Source organism: Cololabis saira, chromosome 5 (assembly GCF_033807715.1).
Source record: "Cololabis saira isolate AMF1-May2022 chromosome 5, fColSai1.1, whole genome shotgun sequence".
Classification (NCBI taxonomy): domain Eukaryota; kingdom Metazoa; phylum Chordata; class Actinopteri; order Beloniformes; family Belonidae; genus Cololabis; species Cololabis saira.
In genome coordinates this window covers 47,213,270-47,233,885 of record NC_084591.1, presented here as the reverse complement: position 1 = coordinate 47,233,885, position 20,616 = coordinate 47,213,270, and the positions used below count along the sequence as shown (strand labels likewise).

General features: G+C 43.8%; 1 protein-coding gene across 1 annotated transcript in view; it reads right to left on the bottom strand.

The window, feature by feature from the left end:
* The window catches only part of slc38a8a (solute carrier family 38 member 8a), a 62,056-nt gene that overhangs the window by 13,091 nt on the left and 28,349 nt on the right, over positions 1 to 20,616 (bottom strand). The window contains exons 4-5 of the mRNA XM_061722723.1: positions 17,109 to 17,213; positions 14,470 to 14,527 (exon numbers count right to left, since the gene is read on the bottom strand). Coding sequence (XP_061578707.1) covers positions 14,470 to 14,527; positions 17,109 to 17,213 — 163 coding nt within the window. The remainder of the gene's footprint in view (positions 1 to 14,469; positions 14,528 to 17,108; positions 17,214 to 20,616) is intronic.

The following is a 20,616-nucleotide window of genomic DNA, read 5'->3' as shown; positions in this document are numbered from 1 at the left end:
AGGTTCCAACGGCTGCAGACAAGAGATTAAATAGTCGCTCAGCCGCTCAGCTGTGGCTGGTTATAAAACTAATGATTTACACTGAAAACACATTCAAGCATGACTAACTGATTTAATATTTATGTTTTTTGGTAAGTGGCCGTGGTATAAGTGGGATGATGCCCTTTGATGTGTACATTATCATAAATATATGGACTTGCGTCAGCCATATATTTAATGTACATTATCCCTTACGTAATTAAATTTTCAATTCAATTTTATTTATATAGCGTTTAATACAACAGAGTTGTCTCTAGACGCTTTCCAGAGACCCATACCCAGAACATGACCCCCGAGCAGTTATTACATAAACAATGGCAGGTAAAAACTCCCCTAGTGGGAGAAAAACCTTAAGCCAAACAGTGGCAAGGAAAAACTCCCCTTTAGGAGGGAAGAAACCTTGAGCAGGACCAGGCTCATAAGGGGGGACCCTCCTGCCGAGGGCCAGACTGGTGGGTCAGGGACGGCAACAGCACAGCAGGCAGGTGGAAGCAGCAACGGGATGACCGGGGGTGGGGACCGCAGGCCAGCACGCAGCTCCCGAAGCTCCGGCCCAATCAGCAAGTCCCAGGTTGGGGTGCAGGGTCAGGGAAAGACTTGTGCTCCGTAATGCAAGCTACAAGCCACCCACGACCACCTGCAGGTTCCGGTGTCCGGCAAAGGATGCTGCAACATGGACAAAAGAGAGAAAAGGGAGGAGAAGGGGGGGCCAGCACAAGAAACCACAGGAGCGACTCTGACACACTAAAGTTTACACTACCTAGAGATTTACCAACACCAGCTAGAGGTTTACTAAACACTAACTATAAGCTTTACTAAACAGAAAGGTTTTAAGTTTAGTTTTAAAGGTGGAGGTGGTGTCAGCCTCCTTAACCCAGATTGGAAGTTGGTTCCATAGTAGTGGTGCCTGATAGCAGAACGCCCGCCCTCCAAATCTACATTTAGATACTCTAGGAACTACGAGTAAACCTGCACTCTGAGAACGGAGAGCTCTGACAGGAACATAAGGCACTATCAGGTCTTGCAAATATTGCGGAGCTAAGCCGTTTTGGGCTTTATACGCAAGTAATAAAATTTTAAATTGGATTCTGAATTTTACGGGTAACCAATGGAACGACGCTAACACTGGAGAGACGTGGTCTCTCCTGCTGATTCCTGTCAGTACTCGTGCTGCTGCATTTTGGATCAGCTGGAGCCTATTCAGCAAATTACTTGGACATCCTGCTAACAACACATTACAGTAATCTAGTCTAGAAGATACAAACGCATGAACTAGTTTTTCTGCATCACTCTGCGAGAGGATTTTCCTAATCTTTGCAATATTACGGAGATGGGAGATGGACGTATGAGACTCTAAGCTGCTACATACCTGACCTCTCTGCAAGAGTGATAGACTGAGGTGGGAAAAGAAATGAAAGTTCTGAGTTAAAGCATCAATTCAATTCAATTCAATTCAATTCAATTTTATTTATATAGCGTCTAATACAACAGAGTTGTCTCTAGACGCTTTACAGAGACCCATACCCAGAACATGACCCCCGAGCAGTTATTACATAAACAATGGCAGGTAAAAACTCCCCTAGTGGGAGAAAAACCTTAAGCCAAACAGTGGCAAGGAAAAACTCCCCTTTAGGAGGGAAGAAACCTTGAGCAGGACCAGGCTCATCAGGGGGGACCCTCCTGCCGAGGGCCAGACTGGTGGGTCAGGGACGGCAACAGCACAGCAGGCAGGTGGAAGCAGCAACGGGATGACCGGGGGTGGGGACCGCAGGCCAGCACACAGCTCCCGAAGCTCCGGCCCAATCAGCAAGTCCCAGGTTGGGGTGCAGGGTCAGGAAAAGACTTGTGCTCCGTAATGCAAGCTACAAGCCACCCACGGCCACCTGCAGGACAAAAGAGAGAAAAGGGAGGAGAAGGGGGGGCCAGCAACGGGATGACCAGGGGTGGGGACCGCAGGCCAGCACGCAGCTCCCGAAGCTCCGGCCCAATCATCAAGTCCCAGGTTGGGGTGCAGGGTCGGGGAAAGGTTGAGAAGGGGCAGGGCCAGGGAGAGGAGTCTTGAGGGACGAACATTCTCCCCCGCCCAAAAGGGGCCGTTACCCTGCCCCCCTCACTCCCACACTGCAGGTCCCGGTGTCCGGCAAAGGATGCTGCAACATGGACAAAAAAGAGAAAAGGGAGGAGAAGGGGGGGCCAGCACAAGAAACCACAGGAGCGACTCTGACACACTAAAGTTTACACTACCTAGAGATTTACCAACACCAGCTAGAGGTTTACTAAACACTAACTATAGGCTTTACTAAACAGAAAGGTTTTAAGTTTAGTTTTAAAGGTGGAGGTGGTGTCAGCCCCCTTAACCCAGATTGGAAGTTGGTTCCATAGTAGTGGCGCCTGATAGCAGAACGCCCGCCCTCCAAATCTACATTTAGATACTCTAGGAACTACGAGTAAACCTGCACTCTGAGAACGGAGAGCTCTGACAGGAACATAAGGCACTATCAGGTCTTGCAAATAATGCGGAGCTAAGCCGTTTTGGGCTTTATACGCAAGTAATAAAATTTTAAATTGGATTCTGAATTTTACGGGTAACCAATGGAGCGACGCTAACACTGGAGAGACGTGGTCTCTCCTGCTAATTCCTGTCAGTACTCGTGCTGCTGCATTTTGGATCAGCTGGAGCCTATTCAGCAAATTACTTGGACATCCTGCTAACAACACATTACAGTAATCTAGTCTAGAAGATACAAACGCATGAACTAGATTTTCTGCATCACTCTGTGAGAGGATTTTCCTAATCTTTGCAATATTACGGAGATGGAAAAAGGCTATTTTACAAACCTGATTGACATATGGTTTAAACGACAAATCCTGATCGAAAATAACACCAAGATTTCTCACAGTTGCACTGGAAGCCATCGCAACACCATCTAATCCCTTCCTAAGATGCTCTGGACCAAGAATGATAACCTCTGTTTTATCTGAATTTAGAAGCAGGAAATTTCTGGACATCCAGTCCTTGATGTCCCTAAGACATGCCTGAAGTTTAACTAACGGTTCTGTTTCATCCGGCTTCATAGACAAATAGAGCTGCGTATCATCAGCATAACAATGAAATTGTATGCCGTGATTCTGGATTATACTTCCCAACGGCTGCATGTATAAACTGAACAAGATTGGCCCTAGCACTGAACCCTGCGGAACACCATAACAGACCCTTGACTGTTCTGAAGAAACCTCATGTACATGAACAAACTGGAACCTGTCAGATAGGTATGATTTAAACCAACATAGAGCTGTCCCTTTAATCCCAACAACATGCTCTAACCTGTGCAGTAAAATGCCATGATCTATAGTGTCAAAAGCAGCACTGAGGTCCAGTAGAACCAGTATGGACACTAATCCCTTATCTGAGGCCATAAGGAGGTCATTCGTGACTCGAACAAGTGCTGTCTCTGTGCTATGATGCATTCTGAACCCTGACTGAAAGACTTCAAACAGATCATTTCTATACAAATAGTCACATAACTGGCTTGAAACTGCCTTTTCCAGAATTTTAGACACAAATGGAAGGTTGGAAATTGGTCTATAATTAGCTAAGGTGTCTGGGTCAAGAGAAGGTTTTTTAAGTAAAGGTTTAATTACTGCGACTTTGAAAACCTGTGGTACATATCCTAAACTTAGGGATAAGTTAATTTGGTCTAGTATTGTCGTACCAATAAGAGAAAAAATATGTTTGAATAGTGGAGTCGGGATGGGGTCTAACATACATGTGGTTGACTTAGCTCTATTAACGAGTGAAGTCAGCTCAGGGAGGTCTATAGGATCAAAACAGTCTAGAGACAAGTCAGAGCCTAGGGAAGTCGCTAAAGCTGAAGAAACACCTACAACCGGCTGGTTGATTTCTTCTCTAATTCTCGCGATTTTACTGTTGAAGAAGCCCATAAAGTCCTCACTACTGAGAGCTGCAGGAATGCACGGCTCAACAGAGTTGTGACTCTTTGTCAGCCTGGCTACAGTGCTGAACAGAAAACGTGGGTTACTTTTGTTATCCTCTATCAACGTTGAATAATAAGCTGTTCTGGCTTTGCGAATGGCTTTTTTATATACTATTAGAATATCTTTCCATTCACGATAAGAGTCTACAGACCTACAAGAGTACCACTTCCTTTCCATTTTACGCACGTTTTGTTTCAACATGCGGATATCTGAATTATACCAGGGAGTTAAGCTCCTGTGGCTAGAAACCCTCCTTTTCAAAGGAGCAACTTCATCTAAAGCTGAATGCAACAAATCAGCAGTGTTACTAGCAAGGAAATCAACATCTGCAGAGGTAGAACCCAGGTCACTGGCCTCGACTACATCACTATTTCGCACTGTCGTAAGATAAGCAATGGCCTCCCTAAATTTAACAATAACTTCATCAGACAAACATCTGCTAAAATAATACCTCCTATTTTGCACTTCAACATCAACAAAATTAAATTCAAACGTTATTAAGTAATGGTCGGATAAAAGGGAGTTTACAGGTGACACCAACAGACCATCAGTTTCAACACCGTAGGTGAGAACGAGATCGAGAGTATGATTAAAACAGTGCGTCGGTTTATCCACTTTTTGTGAGATACCCATTGATTCTAGAAGAGAATCGAAGGCTAATTTAAGATTATCGCTTTCAACATCCATATGAATGTTAAAATCACCCACTATGATGAATTTATCTGTGCTGATCAATAATCCAGAAAGGAAATCTGAAAATTCAGACAAAAACTCCAGATACGCACCAGCAGGGGGCCGGTACACTACCACTAACACAACTGGCTTCTCTGATTTCCGGCTCGGAAATTTCAGACCAAGCATGAGGCTTTCAAATGTATTATAGTTGCACTTAGGTTCAATTTTTGTTTCGAGACCGGAGTTATAAATTGCTGCGACTCCTCCGCCTCGGCCCGTGCTTCTAGGAATGTGATGATTAAAGTAGCCGGGCGGAGTTGATTCATTCAAACTAACATACTCTTCCTCCTGTAACCATGTTTCTGTTAAGCAGAAAATATCACTCCTGCTCTCTGTAATTATATCATTTACTAACAGAGACTTAGAGCTTAATGATCGTATATTTAGTAGTCCGCATCTAATTTTTAGGTCTGTAATTGGTACCAAATGTACATTGGTTTTAATTTTTACAAGGTTATCTTGGTTAACGCCTCTATAACGCTGCACCTGGTGAACTTTTGGAGGGCGGGGAACTGCAACCACTTCTATTTTGCTAGGCACCTGGCCAGAGTCGCCAATATCATGTAATCCTACAGTTTTAGAGTCGCTAATTACATAATGCAATCCTACAGTTTTGTTGGCAGGCGTTGGTCCTTGAGAAGCAACAGATGTGTCGCTGAGTGGGGAAAAACGGTTAGACACCTGAAGCGGGTGGTGGTGTTCTGTGAGCCCTTTAAGACTACCCTTCCTCCGAACCGTCACCCAGCTGCCCTGCCTGGCCGGCTGCCGGGGAGCTGCAGGGGAGCGGTTACGCTCAGCTGCTACGGGCCGGTCCGCAGAGGATTCTATCGGACTATGGTCTAGTTGGCCAAACCGGACCTCTAACTGACTAAGCCTCGCCTCCAGCCCTGTTAAACTACAGCTCTGCATCCTGGCCTGGACCCTGCATTGTCAGGGGGAGTGTCTAATAACATTGGCCAGATTTCTAGACATAAGAGCTGCACCATCCCGGGTGGGATGAATGCCGTCCCTTCTAATCAGACCAGGCTTTCCCCAGAATGTCTCCCAGTTGTCAATAAAGTCCACGTCGTTTTCTGAACACCACTGAGACAACCAGCGGCGGAGCGAGAGCATGCGACTAAACATGTCATCGCTGGTCAGATTGGGGAGGGGGCCAGAAAAACCTACAGAGTCCGACATGGTCTTGGCGAAGTTACACACCGAGACAATATTCATTCTGGTTACTTCCGACTGGCGAAGACGGGAGTCATTAGCTCCGACATTGATGATAACTTTACCATATTTACGATTACCCTTTGCCAGTAGCTTCAAATTTGCTTCTATGTCGCCCGCTCTGGCCCCCGGGATACACCTAACTAAGGTCTCTGGAGTCGGCTTCACATGTCTCACAATAGAGTCTCCAATCACCAGGGTCTGTTTCTCAGCAGATGTGTCGCTGAGTGGGGAAAAACGGTTAGACACATGAAGCGGGTGGTGTTCCGTGAGCCCTTTAAGACTACCCTTCCTCCGAACCGTCACCCAGCTGCCCTGCCTGGCCGGCTGCTCGGGAGCTGCAGGGGAGCGGTTACGCTCAGCTGCTACGGGCAGGTCCGCCGCTAGCTTAGCCTGGTTAGCTGAGGAGGCTCTCGGACTATGGTTTAGTTGGCCAAACCGGACCTCTAACTGACTGAGCCTCGCCTCCAGCCCTGCAAATAAGCTACACTTTAAGCACTTACCGTCTTCACTAAAGGAGGCAGAGGAATAACTAAACATTTCACACACTGAGCAGGAAAGAGGTGAAGCGGTGGGAGCCGGAGCGGCCATGCTAAGATGCTAACGGAGGCTAACGGACAGAAAATGTATCGGTGATTGGTGACAGTGAAAGTTACGGAAGAGAAAATGAGCGAGTGTTGAAATAAAGACAGTAATGTACCAGATATAGTGCTATTTTACCAGAAAACAGTCTAAGTTTTAGATAAAAAGTCGGGAGAGATCTGAGCCTGCAAACGCCGTGAGACGGCAGCAGCACAGACCGCAACACCAGGAAGTGACGCGATGCGTGACGCAATACGTTACCCAATCAGCAAGCCAGCCCTCACTGGATTGTCAACTACTGAGAATCAGACACAGCCACCCCAATAAAGATGGCTCAACAACACCTCTACTCATCAAAGATTTCAGGACATGGATCGTTGTCTCCAATTCCCCCCGGCTGCCATCACCGGTTTTAAACCCCCTCTCTGCTTCCTTTCTCACAAGATCTTATCAGCTTTCTTTTCACCCCTTTGCACTGCGATCTCTCACCCCGAGGGAGTGCTTGTGTGCGTTTGTGTAAGAGGACGTACATCTTTATTAAGGAGCATCACCAGCAGCCTTCAGGGGTTATCCTGGCAACTTGGGAGGTTAACCATCAATCTTTCTCAGTTTGGAGTGACATAATAACATTTGAGCACACTCTGCCCTACTAAATAGAAAAATCCCACTCTGGATTTCCTGACAAGGGCAATAAGAGGCTACAAGCTGACCTTTACAGTGCAGAGAACATCTCTCTTCCAAGAAGAATGAACTAAACTATTGCGAAAACACACCTTGGAAACACACACAGAAATGTAGTAAGAGGAAAGAACGCACTCTTTCAAGTTTTAAGCATCAGTTATGCATTAGTCAGTACCACACACTTGGTCTGCCAAATAGTTTATTTTGTCATTTCAAAACTACATACTGTATCCTGCAAATACAATTTAGTATGCACTATGTGCAGCATGCAGAGCTGAGCGTTATTCTTAGTACATAGTATGCACTACGCATGCAGACAAATTGCTGATCACATTTTTTTTTGCTTAGAATTGAGATAATCTGGCATGCCTTTTTCCCCAAAATGAAATGTTTATAGTATTGTGACAATAATAATGTCACAATTCCAACCCTAATCCTTTATCTTGGCTATATGCCAGTGCAGTGCCACTGGGCTGGAGCATCTTCCTCGGGGACAGTGGCTACTAGGGGTGTAACGATACACTAATCTCACGATACGGTACGATACACCATATTGAGGTCACGATAACGATACGATATTATAGCAGTATTTTTTTTTAACAACCTTGAATGAGGAACATATGACTGGAAAAAAAATGTCTTTTATTTGAAAGACACAAAATACAAAACAATACTGTGCATTTGCCCTATTGTTCCAGTTTGTAATGCTTTATAACTGTTTAGGTTTTAAAGAGAAAGCCAGGCCAACCATTTTCCACAAACTGAACTAAAAGTAAATGTCAGGCTTCCGGCTTAGCTGTACATGGGGTGAGACGTGATTAGCGGAGCTCCTGCAGAGTTAATTTTAATTCAACATTTATAGGCACTTTTTGCATCACTCCCACGGCTTTGGTTTTAACTAAATTATTTTCAACGCGGTTACTTCGACAACTTACCACGGAAATGCCTCCAAAGTCCATTAAAGCGGGGAATAACCCTCCAGCTAACCCGCGGCCTGCTGCTCATGCTGTCTCCTCGCCCCGCGGTGATTCCCCTCCTCCGGAGAGCACCTGCGCTGCGCAGGTTCCAGCTGCGGAGTTCAGCCGGCTTAAAACCGAACTCCTCTCCGCTCTCCGCAATGATGTTGCAGCTATATTTCGGTCAGAGCTTCAGGCAGCACTTACCGAGAATTTAACGTCCATTAAGTCCGAGCTGCTTTCCCTTAAAGCTGATCTTTCTGGCAGTATTTCCTCCATGAAGGCGGACGTCGCGGGTCTCGCGACCACGGTCGCTGGGATCGAGCTCTCGCTCTCAAGCTGCTCAGACGACATCGTTGCTCTCCAGAAAAAAGTGGATCACTTGTCGAAAGAATATGTGAGGCTGGAGGACAGATGCGAGGATTTGGAGTCAAGGTCTCGTCGGCAGAACGTACGGATTATTGGCGTCCCGGAGGAGGATCCTGACTCTTCATCTGCAGCCGGTGTTTCCAGGCTATTGGCGGAAGCCTTCTCCCTCGACGCAGAGCCGGTGGTGGATAGAGCCCACCGCACCCTCATGCCGAGACCGAAGCCCGGGGAGCGGCCCCGCGCAATAGTGGCAAGGCTCCATTATTACACCGACTGCGCTGACATCCTGAGAAAGGCGAGAGAGCGGCAGCAGATCAAAGTCCGGGGTATGAGCATCTCCGTGTTCCCGGATCACACAGCCAAGACAGCGCGGGCGCGCGCTGCCTTTAATGACGTGCGCCGTCAGCTGCGGGAGATTGAAGGAGTCCGGTATGGATTGCTGTATCCCGCACGGCTGCGTGTAACCCATGACGGCCAGCAGCGGGACTTCACGTCGCCAGATGAAGCCCTGGCATTCATCAGGAAAATAAAAAAAGTGACTACCAGCTAGTTTTCTGGGACGATTTATCCAGCTTGATGTCCGTGCGGGACTCTGGCCCGGGGTGAGTGACTGAGTCAATTCAGAAAATGGGACTTTATGTCGTAATTTTTTATTTTTTATTTTTTATTTATTTATTTTTTTTTTTTTCTTTTCTCTTCTAACTATCAATGGGAACAACACCGTTTTAAATTGATGGCCTAATCATTTCTCTGGTATGATGCCTTGATTAGAAAATATGCACACACCCCTGTCTTTGCTTAAATTGTGTGCATGTGTGTGCGTGTCTGTGTGGGTGTGTGAGTGCATATATGTATATATTATTGTTCTATAGGCCAAAGATCTCCTTAATTTACGTTTGTTGTTACCCTGACAAGACAGCGATCGTCAGAATGCCTCAGATTGATGGTTTCATATGCCTCATATTTTATTTTATTTTTTTTTTAAGGTTTTAACTCTGCAGGAGCTAATTTTGTTTTTGTTTTTGTATTTAGCTTTATAGTCGAAAGCATCTCTTTTCGAGAATGGCTTCCTTTGAAGCCAGCACGGCTGTTTCCATCGTTTGGGGATGGGATCATCTAATGTGCGTTGGGTGGGTGGGCGGGGGTTATGGGATGTTGGCTTTTTGTCTCTGTAGGTATGTATATACTCCTGAGTTTTGTTTGTTTTGGTTTTCCCTTTTACCTCTTTTCCTTATATCTCCTCTGGTGGTGGGTGAGTCGGTCTTATTTTCTCTCAGAGAATGCCTATGAACGATCGTAATCTGCGCAAGCCTGATACTGGATCAAACATTACATTCACTAGCTGGAATGTGAAAGGTGTGAATAATCCAATTAAGCGATCAAAGATTTTTTCACATTTGAAACGCCTGGACACTGACATAGCTTTCCTTCAGGAAACTCATTTGCGAAATAAAGATCATTTCAGACTCAAACGAGCTTGGGTGGGTGATATTTTTCATTCAAATTTTGATTCTAGGTCTAGAGGAGTAGCAATTTTGATCAACAAAAGAGTCAATTTCTCCGTCTCCAGGACAATATCCGATAAGAATGGTAGATATCTTATTGTTGCGGGCACTCTATACTGTAACCCTGTATTGTTGGTGAATATATATGCCCCTAATTTTGATGACCCCAATTTTACGGATAGGCTGTTTGGCAACCTCCCTTTCTTAAATACGCATATTACAATACTGGGCGGTGATCTGAATTGTGTTATTAATCCTTCTTTGGACCGTTCGAATCCTCGTACTTTGACTCAATCCTCTATGTCAAAATCTATTACCGATTTTACAGTCAAGAACGGGCTTGTTGATCCGTGGAGGGTCTCACATCCTGGAGATAAGGAATTCTCTTTTTTTTCACAAGTACATCAGTCATATTCACGTATTGACTATTTTTTTGTTGATGGCTCTCTTCTCCCCAAAGTTACTTCTGTCGTATAACACCCAATTGTTATTTCGGATCACGCCCCTCTAACTTTGAATATAACATGGTCTGAGCGCCCCCGTTTTTCTTCTCCCTGGAGGTTTAATCCATTGCTTTTATCCGACGATGCATTTAATGTTTCTATATCTGCTTCAATAGATGATTTCATTGCATTAAACAAAACAGATTCTACCAGTTTTTCGCTAGTATGGGAATCACTCAAAGCATATTTGCGAGGACAGATTATCTCTTATTCAGCATACGCCAGTAAAATCCGCAGGGCTAAATTACAGGAGCTCACATCTAAAATTCAGGACACAGACAGACTAAACTCAGTTAACCCAAATCCGAGTTTACTGAAACAACGGCTTGATTTGCAGTCAAAATTCGATCTTATAGCGACAGCCGATTCTGAACGGCTCCTATTACGCGCTCATGCCAACTATTATGAACACGGCGATAAACCAAGCAGGTTATTGGCTCACCAATTAAAAAGGCAAGCAACGTCGAGACTGATTCCCAGCATTAGAGATTCTAATGGCACACTTACCACCGATCCAATCGCCATCAACACAATTTTTAAATCATACTACTCCTCTCTCTATGAGTCAGAATCTCCACTTGACACAGCAGAAATGACCTCCTTTCTTGATAATATCACTGTCCCTACTATCAATTTGGATGTGGCTAATGGCCTCGATGCTCCTTTCAGCTTGCAAGAAATTGCTGCCGCCATTGAAGCTACGCAAAGCAACAAGGCCCCTGGTCCCGATGGGTTCGGAGCTGAGTTTTTCAAAAAATTCAAAGACAAATTAGCCCCCCTTTTACTTTCAATGTACAATGAGTCCCTTGATCATGGCTCATTGCCTCCCTCTTTAATGCAGGCGTCTATTGCCCTCCTTTTGAAGAAGGACAAGGACCCTGAATCATGCACTTCTTACAGGCCCTTGTCTTTACTGAATGTAGATGTCAAAATTTTAGCCAAAGCACTAGCAATTCGTCTTGATAAGATCCTTCCTAGCATCATATCTGAGGAGCAGAATGGTTTCATCAAGGGACGCCAGCTCTTCTATAATGTTCGTACACTTCTTAATGTGATTCTCTCTAAAGATTCTTCTCCACTCCCTGAAGTTGTTATCGCAATTGATGCTGAGAAAGCTTTTGATCATGTCGAATTTAACTATCTTTTTGCAACACTTCATAAATTCGGATTTGGACACAGGTTTATATCGTGGATTAGACTTCTTTACACTTCCCCTCAGGCCAGCATTCACACCAATGACAACTACTCCACTTATTTTACATTATCACGTGGCACGAGACAGGGCTGCCCTCTCTCCCCTTTGCTATTCGCTCTATCCGTCGAACCACTTTCAATTGCTTTAAGAACTCTTCCTCTATTTCGCGGAGTCTCTAGGTCCAATGTGGAACTTAAATTGTCACTTTATGCAGACGACCTCCTTTTATATGTATCTGACCCTTTAACCAGCATCGCACCAATATTATCTCTGTTGAAGAATTATGGATCCTTCTCCGGCTATAAGGTCAATCTTCACAAGTGTGAATGCTTCCCCATAAACTCCTCTGCTTTACAACTCAAACAATCTGATATCCCCTTTAAACTCAGCCCGTCAGGCTTTAGATACTTAGGGATTAATGTGACCCGCACTCTGCCCTCTCTTTTCACCGCTAATTTTTCCTCACTGGTAACTCGAGTGAAGGCGGACTTACAGAGGTGGAACTCCCTACCATTGTCACTGATAGGAAGAATTAACACAGTGAAAATGACTGTATTGCCTAAATTTCTTTTTTTGTTCCAATGCACTCCTTTATTTCTACCAAAAATCTTTTTTTAAATCACTTGACCAAATTGTTTCCAACTTTTTATGGGCCGGTAAGACACCCAGAGTGAGGTATTCGCTTCTCCAAAAATTTAAATTTAATGGGGGTCTAGCACTACCAAACTTTATGCTTTACTATTGGTCAGCGCATATTCACAAACTAATTTATTGGCTTCAGTCTCCTGAGTTATTATGGTGCAGATTGGAGGCTCAGTCACTCTCTTCATCCTCTGTAACGGCCCTACTCTCCTCCTCTTTACCATTGAATCCCTCTAAGTTTACAAATAGCCCTGTGGTGCTTTCCTCCCTTAAGATTTGGTCACAGTTTAGGCGCCACTTTAAATTTGCTTCTCCATCCATCTATACACCTGTTACTAAGAATCATCTGTTCCCTCCATCACTAGTAGACACCACTTTTATGATTTGGTACAACCGGGGCATTAAGCACTTCAGGGATCTATATAAGGATGGTATCTTTTCCACATTTTCAGATCTGAGGTCAAAGTTCAATTTGCCTGCCTCCCATTTGTTTCGCTACTTCCAGCTTCGACACTGCGCCTCTGCTCTGTTTCCATGCTTCCCTTCCCTTCCTGCTAACCAACCGTGGGATGATCTTCTAACAATGAAACTCAGTCAAAAGTCTCTGATATCTAAGATATATGCACTGTGTATGACATTTGATGATCATTCTGTAGATAAAGCTCGGGAGGGTTGGGGACGAGAGTTGGGCCTTGACTTCACAGGGGAGCTGTGGGATAAAGCTATCCGTAGCATACGATCTAGCACGCCTTGCGCTAGATTTGAACTTATTCAATTTAAGGTGCTGCATAGAGCCCACCTATCAAAATCCCGATTATCGGAAATATATCCGAATGTTGCAGACCTATGCGACAGATGCCAGGGTTCTCCATGCAATTTAAGTCATATGTTTTTCTCCTGTCCTAGGTTACAGAAATTTTGGAGTGATTATTCTGTGATCATGTCTAAAGTTCTGGGTAAAAAAGTTGTTATGGCCCCCCTCTTAGCAATATTCGGACTCACTGTTGACTCCTCACATATCAGCCCCACACAGTCAGAAGTATTGGCTTTCACATCCCTTTTAGCAAGACGTCGTATCTTACTTCTATGGAAATCCCCCAAGTCCCCGTCTATTTCTATTTGGCTTAGTGATGTTATGTTTTTTCTTAAATTGGAGAAGGTGAGATACTCTTTAAAAGGCAACGCAGCTAAATTCGTTCGCAAATGGCAATCTTTCATAGACCACTTTACCGCGTTGAAGACTCTACCCACCGACTGACCCCCCCCTCCCTTAATTTTCTTTTCATCTCCTTAATTTGTTTTTTTTTATGTTTTATTTATTTCCAGTTAATGGGATATCACTTATGGGCATCTACATTCACCACTGCATTTGTTTTTTGTATGCATTTTTGCTCATACATTACTTTCCTCCTTTGATCATTTCTTGCTCATCTGTTTATTTATTATTTAACGCTACAGAGACTCTGTTCCTTAGTTAGGTTTTGTGTGTTTTAAAAAAAAAAAAAAAAAAAAAGGAGACAATGTATAATGCGTGTGTTTGACTACAGATTTCCATGTTTTCATTGTATGTTGTTTCCTATAAAAAGATCAATAAAAAAAAAATAAAATAAAAGTAAATGTCAGGTTTGCATTATGCATCTTCAGTTTCATACAAGTACTAATATTTTGCCACAAACTGAATAGTTTCTCTCATGTATGATTTGACTTTTTTCTTTTCCAGAAATTTAACAACTAAAATTAAATAAAATAAATACTTACAATTTTACATCATAAAAAGATTGATTCATGCTCACCTTATAAGTGTAAGAGGAGATTTATTTTTGTTAAGAAGGTTATTTTGGTAATTCAGGGTTGATTATTTTATAAATATATTCTTTATATTCTGATGTAAATCAGGGACTATAATGACACTAGTCTGTGTCCAGCAGTCAGTTTGGGCGTTTGCATTCTCCTCCAGTTCAGCTGCAGCTTTACAACAGCATCGTTGCTTCAAACACATGTTAACCCAGTCTCCAATGGTCTTACATGAATCCATTTGAAAATGCTGCACTCACTTGGAAACCAAAGCAGATGGTTGGGATAACGCTGAACATGGAGGCCCAGGAGCTGATCCTGCATTCACAGAAACAAAGAGACATGTCACTTCAAAACATTCCAAAATTCTATTTAAAAAATACTTCATTAAACCCTGAAGGGAGATGGAAAGTTGTAGAAGTTATGACTTCAGTCAAAAACCCTTTTCTAACCGGAATATTAGCAATAACCCGGTTGCTCACAGCAGGAAGGTCATGGGTTCGATTCCCGCCGGGGACGCTGTGGGTGCTGAAGTGCGTGTTAGTTCCCCCATGACTTCAGTGCCACACCCTGGGTGGGGTTGGTGAAAGGATCTTTCTGTGTGGAGTTTGCATGTTCTCCCTGTGTTCCCCTGGGTAGCTAATGTTCTCTACCTTCACAAAAACATGCAGCAGTCCTGGGCTACACTGCCCCCTCTGGCCAACCGGGGAACAGATGGGGTGGGGAGGATCCGGCCAGAATAACGTGATCCTTCCACGCGCTACATCCGGCCAGAGAAACCCCACCCTGTCTGGTGAAAAGATGCTGCTGATCACTCCTCAGGCTAAGGAGGAGACCTGAGCTCAGTGCAGGGCCCTCACGGGGTTGGTAGAGGATGGCAATGCCCAGGACTGTCACTTAGGTAGGAGCACGGGGTGATTAAAAAAAAAGGGAAAAAATTGGGGATAAAAAAAAAAAGTTTACCATGTAAACAGGGATAACCCTGTTTGCTCACACATGGAAACAGATTATTCCCAATGTTTCAGTAACCGGAATATTGACCTTAACCCCAATTTTGACTGCATGTAAACGTAGTCAGTGTTGTGAAGAGGATGTTCAGGGTTGTTGATGATCCTCTTCAGCTTATGAAGTTTCCTCCTTTCACAATCATCTCCAGAGCCTCCACAACGTTCTCCAGAACAGAGCCAGGTTTCTGTTTCACTTTGTTCAGTTTCTTGAAGTCTGTGGTTCTGATGCTGCTCCCAACAGGTGACTGCTGATGTGATTGAACTCTCCACAACAGACTTAAAGAAGATATTTAACATCTTGCTGCAAACACTGAAGGACCTAAGCTTATTGTAGAAGTAATGTCTGCTCTGTCCTTTCTTATATATAACATCAGTGTTGTATCTCCAGTCTGCTTTTACCTGCCATTGTTTATGTTATGCTTATGTAACAATTGCTCGGGGATGTGTATGTGTGTATGTCATATCCAAAAAGTGTGTAGGTATTTTATATATAGTTTAGGGGGTAGGATTTAATACGTTTTAACTTCTTCCTACTACTTTTCGAGCATGTTAAATTATGATGGATGCATGTTTTTATTTATATTTTTGTTTATTTTGTTTTCTTATTTACATTTATTTATTATTGATTATTATTGTTTTTTTTTGTATTCACTACTGTTTCATGTTCGAAATAAAATTTCAATTCAAAAACTGGTCACGTGGCCAGTTTCTAGCAGTGTCGGGGTATAACTGCTTTTACAGTGGTACTGTATACTACGTACTAATTAAGAACCGTACAGCACACAGAGTGTAGTAACTACTGCTCGTAGTGTATTCTGGGTAATACACAGTGTACAGTTTTATTTATTGTTTACTGTTGGCTTGGACTCGAACACAACAAAACCCATCAAATTAAAAGCATCAAAATATAAAAAAAGCAAAACTATTTAACAGTCTCATTCAAAAATAGAACACACAGCAAAACAATGTGTTGGAGAGGGAACAGGAGGAAGCAGAACACTTATTTAGTTCTGTCCCTTCCTCACAATATTATATCATATATGCTCTACTGTATAAACATGTCAAAATTTAAAAAGAAAGAAAAGACAAAATAACTAAAAATAAATGCAACACAAACAACCAATAAACAAGATCAGGCATAATTGAACCGGTCTCCTACAATATCCTAAATTCAAAAATCCAATCTCCCAGTCACCTCTACAATGATCCACGACCAGCCATGAATGCAGGCAGTTACATTTGTAATGTATATAATCCATCCCACAAGGAGCAAAATAACAATCAAAGAAATACATATGGAAGGTAAATTGAGTTCTTTAGAGGTCCCCATTTTTATATTTGTCAAGAATTGCTTTCTTGTATGTGTTTTTAAACTGTATAAAGTTAGTGCTTCGTTTGATTTCTTCATCCAGACCATTCTACAAAGTTCCTCCACAGACTGATATGCACATGCTTTTAAGAGTAGTAGGCCTACGTACAAAAGGTTGATTAAAATGTAATTTTCTTCTTAGATAATATTGTCCTTCTTTATCTTGAAACATTGTTTTAATGTTTTCAGGCAGTGCATTATTTTTTGCTTTGAACATTATTGTTTTAAAGACAACCATGAAGGAAAGCAGAGTTGCTATTTCACCTTTTCATGAAATGACAAATGTGCTGAGCCATTATTCATTCACACACACACACACACACACACACACACACACACACACACACACACACACACACACACACACACACACACACACACACACACACACACACACACACACACACACACACACACACACACACACACACACACACACACACACACACACACACACACACACACACACACACACACACACACACACACACACACACACACACACACACACACACACACTTACCCGGTGGAGTAGAGGGGGGTGCTGCGAGCCAGAACCGGGGGCATGGTGTAGTATTTGACAATGATTGCTATAGTCAGGTAGGTTGCAGCCAGAGTCCCCAGAACACTGAGAACAGAGAGGAAAACGCCCGTTTCACACATGACAATATTTAAAACACTGCAGCAGCAGCACAGGGTCATCCATCTGTTTGGGGCCATGTCAGCTGCTCATGAATCTCCAGTCATGTGAAATATGAAAACCAAAATATATAAATCATAGCACTGAAAAATCAGAAAAACCAAGCCAGGTATTTTAGGGTGATACTTCCTCAACACATGACCAATAAATAAAAAAAAATGACTCCATTTCACTTTGAGTCAAAATCTCAAAGCAGAGTTAGAAACATGAAGTGCACCCTTACTTCCTTTACTGGCATAACTAAGGTAAAAGGCAACCAGGTGCCGCCAATCAAATGCAATTGATTATTTGAAGTTTTGGCAGTTTGCTGCTCTGGAAAATCCAGGGGCCTCATTTATCAACCGTGCGTAGAAAAGGTTCTAAATTCTGTCGTAGGAATGAAATTTAGAATGTGTGTAAGTACAAAAAAAATCTGTAATTATCAAACGTGCGGACACCGGTCGTACGCACACTAGTAAGTAACCAGTCAGTACGTGCACATGCAGCGATTCAAACTGGTTGGAGATCATTTGCACACATCGTACTGACTTTTAAACTGCATGTGAACACCTTAAGTCAGTCAAGTAATCTGATCAGACTGGATTCATCAACCCGCTTGCAGCACCTAGATAAACCAGTCGCAACCGCCTTGTTAATGCCATGTGTACGGAGACATGGATATTACAGTCTGCGCATGCTCGAGAATTTCCCCCGGGTGGGGTTTTCCCCCGGGGGAGGGGATTCACCCGGAAGACGACGCGACGCTGCTCAGTATTAGCTCCCTGGGGTGTCGTGTGACTGCTTCAGGGGTGTCGTCAAAATATTTCCTATTCTGACATTTCATATATAAATACTGTATTTTCGCGACCATACGGGCGCCGTGTGAAAAGGCATAGCCTCAGCCTTGTGTCATATTTCTGTATTTAAAACACACACGGCGCACCGACCGAAACGGCACACACACAAGAACACACACACAAGCACAGGAGTGTGCGTATTTAAAAATACAGCGGGAGCAAAACTTTGTTTGATTGTAGGCTACTTTATTTCAGTTTTTACATTAATCAAACCCATTAAGTCTCATCCTCTGTTTCTGCATTAAAGAGCTCCGCTAAATCAGCTGTGCCAGTCCGAATTCCTCGCTGTCAGAGTCACGTTCCGTGCCGTGCGGTGCCTCGGAAATGCACGCTTTTGCAAAAGCTTGCAAAATAATCCCAGCAGACACGTTAGCCCACGCATCAACAATCAATCTGCAAACTGTGGCATAAAAAAAAAATAAAATACGCCGTACCCTACGCCGTAGGCTGCGTCTATTTAACGCGGACCTAATGCCGCGTTCCATTTATCCTCGGAAGTGGGGATTTCCCAGTCCCCAGTCGGAATTTTCAACTGGAACGCCCCTCAACGTGGGGTTTCCCACTGGGAAAGTGGGAGAGTCTTCACCACCCCCGAGTTACCATTCCAAGATGGCTGCCATTCCCAGTTCCCACTTCCGATTTCCGAGGTAAATGGAACGCGGCATAAACTCCGAGGCCGGCAGACAGAAATCTCTAAATTTCGGAGCAAATTTCTTAACAGGCGTAGTTACAACTGTTAGATTTCATCTATTAAACCAACATCTTCCTAAATGATTTATTTCAGCCGGCGTGATTCTCAACAGAGCAGCGTCCCAGAGAGAGTTTCTCTCCCGGGGCTGACGCAGCAGCTTCACCCGGCGGACACGTCTCTTCTCGGGCTGTGAGCTGAGGCTGCTCCCCGGGGGCGGCGGCTCTTCTCATCTCCGAAAACATCGGGTCAAATTTCTTAACAGGCGTTATTTGGATAAACTGAGCCCCGGTTGCGGATCTTAAGGTTACCTTTATACCTGAAAAAATATTAAAACTTAATAAAGTGCCATATTAATAGCGCTACAGCTGAAATTAAAACAGCTTTTGGCTCTCTGCTTCCTGATCAGGTTAGAGATGAAAACGAGGGGGAGTAGGAGAATTGGGACAGGCACCTGGGCCAAGTGCCCTAGATCTCAAGTGCCCTAAAATCTCCCCCTTCTTTTTTAGGGGTTAGGGAAGAAAAGAAGTGCGAGTGGAGAAAAGAAGGGCGAGTGAAGGAGAATTGGGATTGGCCCTTAGAATGCACTTTTTCCTTTCGTTGTTAAGCGGAGGTCAACCGGAAGTGGCTCTTTGTTGAAATGGTTACCATGGTTACCTCGGGTACAGCGCCACCTAGCATCACGGAGTCAGCCATGCTCTGGTTACAGTGGTTTATTCAATCTGATTCAGTCTGATCTCAGAACAGCATGTGTAATCAGACAAGTTGATCCAATCTTCTGCATGTCATTATCTGATCAGATCTCCAACCACCTTGAATCGCTGCATGTGCACGTACTGAGTGATGATAAATCCCACCTGTTCTTAACTGCCGTGCTCGTGCACGGTTAGGCTCATTACATTCAGAAACGCCTCCAATTCACCATATATGGAGCAACAACAGCTCCTGCTTGGAGGTGCAAACACCAACAGAGCTGTTCTGCAGAATAAATGAGTGTTGCGTTCCTCCAGGCCACCGGGCAACAACGTTTGACAGAGACATAGTTGCATCGCAGATTATTTGTGCATGGATTGAATGAAATCCTTTCATGTTCACGTAACTGAATTCATTGTGTGATGGTGATTTTATTGGGATGTGGGTGCCATCTATAGCTCCAATTATGTTTGGGAATCCGGCGATGGCGTGAAATCCTCGTTTAATTTCGACTTGTTGGTGATGTGTGTATGGGAACTGGATGGAGAGAAATTATTGCATCCAACACTGCCGGCATAATTCTGCTTAGTGTCGGCTGGGAAATGCCGCACGGTTGTTGTGCTTAAAATTAAACACGTTCCTACACACAAGTACAGGTTGATAAATACTTTGCGTGGGAATGTTCTTACGCACATATTACGCACAGTTGATAAATGAGGCCCCAGGTGAGCATCAGCATTGATGAGAATAACTGAGAAGTACCTGCCGTTCGTCACTCTGTAAAGGGTCATAAGGACATTTCCAAACTTTTTGGAGCCAAACATAGAAAGTTTAACTTTACCTACTTTACCTAGCAACATAGTTCTGCCTCCCAGTCTCAACTCATACTCTCCAGGGACAGACACAAAGGCCGCGTTCAGACTGCAGGCAAATCTGATTCATATCTGATTCCTTCTCATATCCGATTTTCAGGGCTGACTGTCCACACTGTTTTTAGCAAGTGTCCAAATCGGATCTGGCTCTGTTCAGACTGGGCCACATCATTGACTGATCTGACGGGTTGCCGTAGCAACGACGTCGGAGCGGAGGCGTCACCCAGCGCGTGTATTGTGTG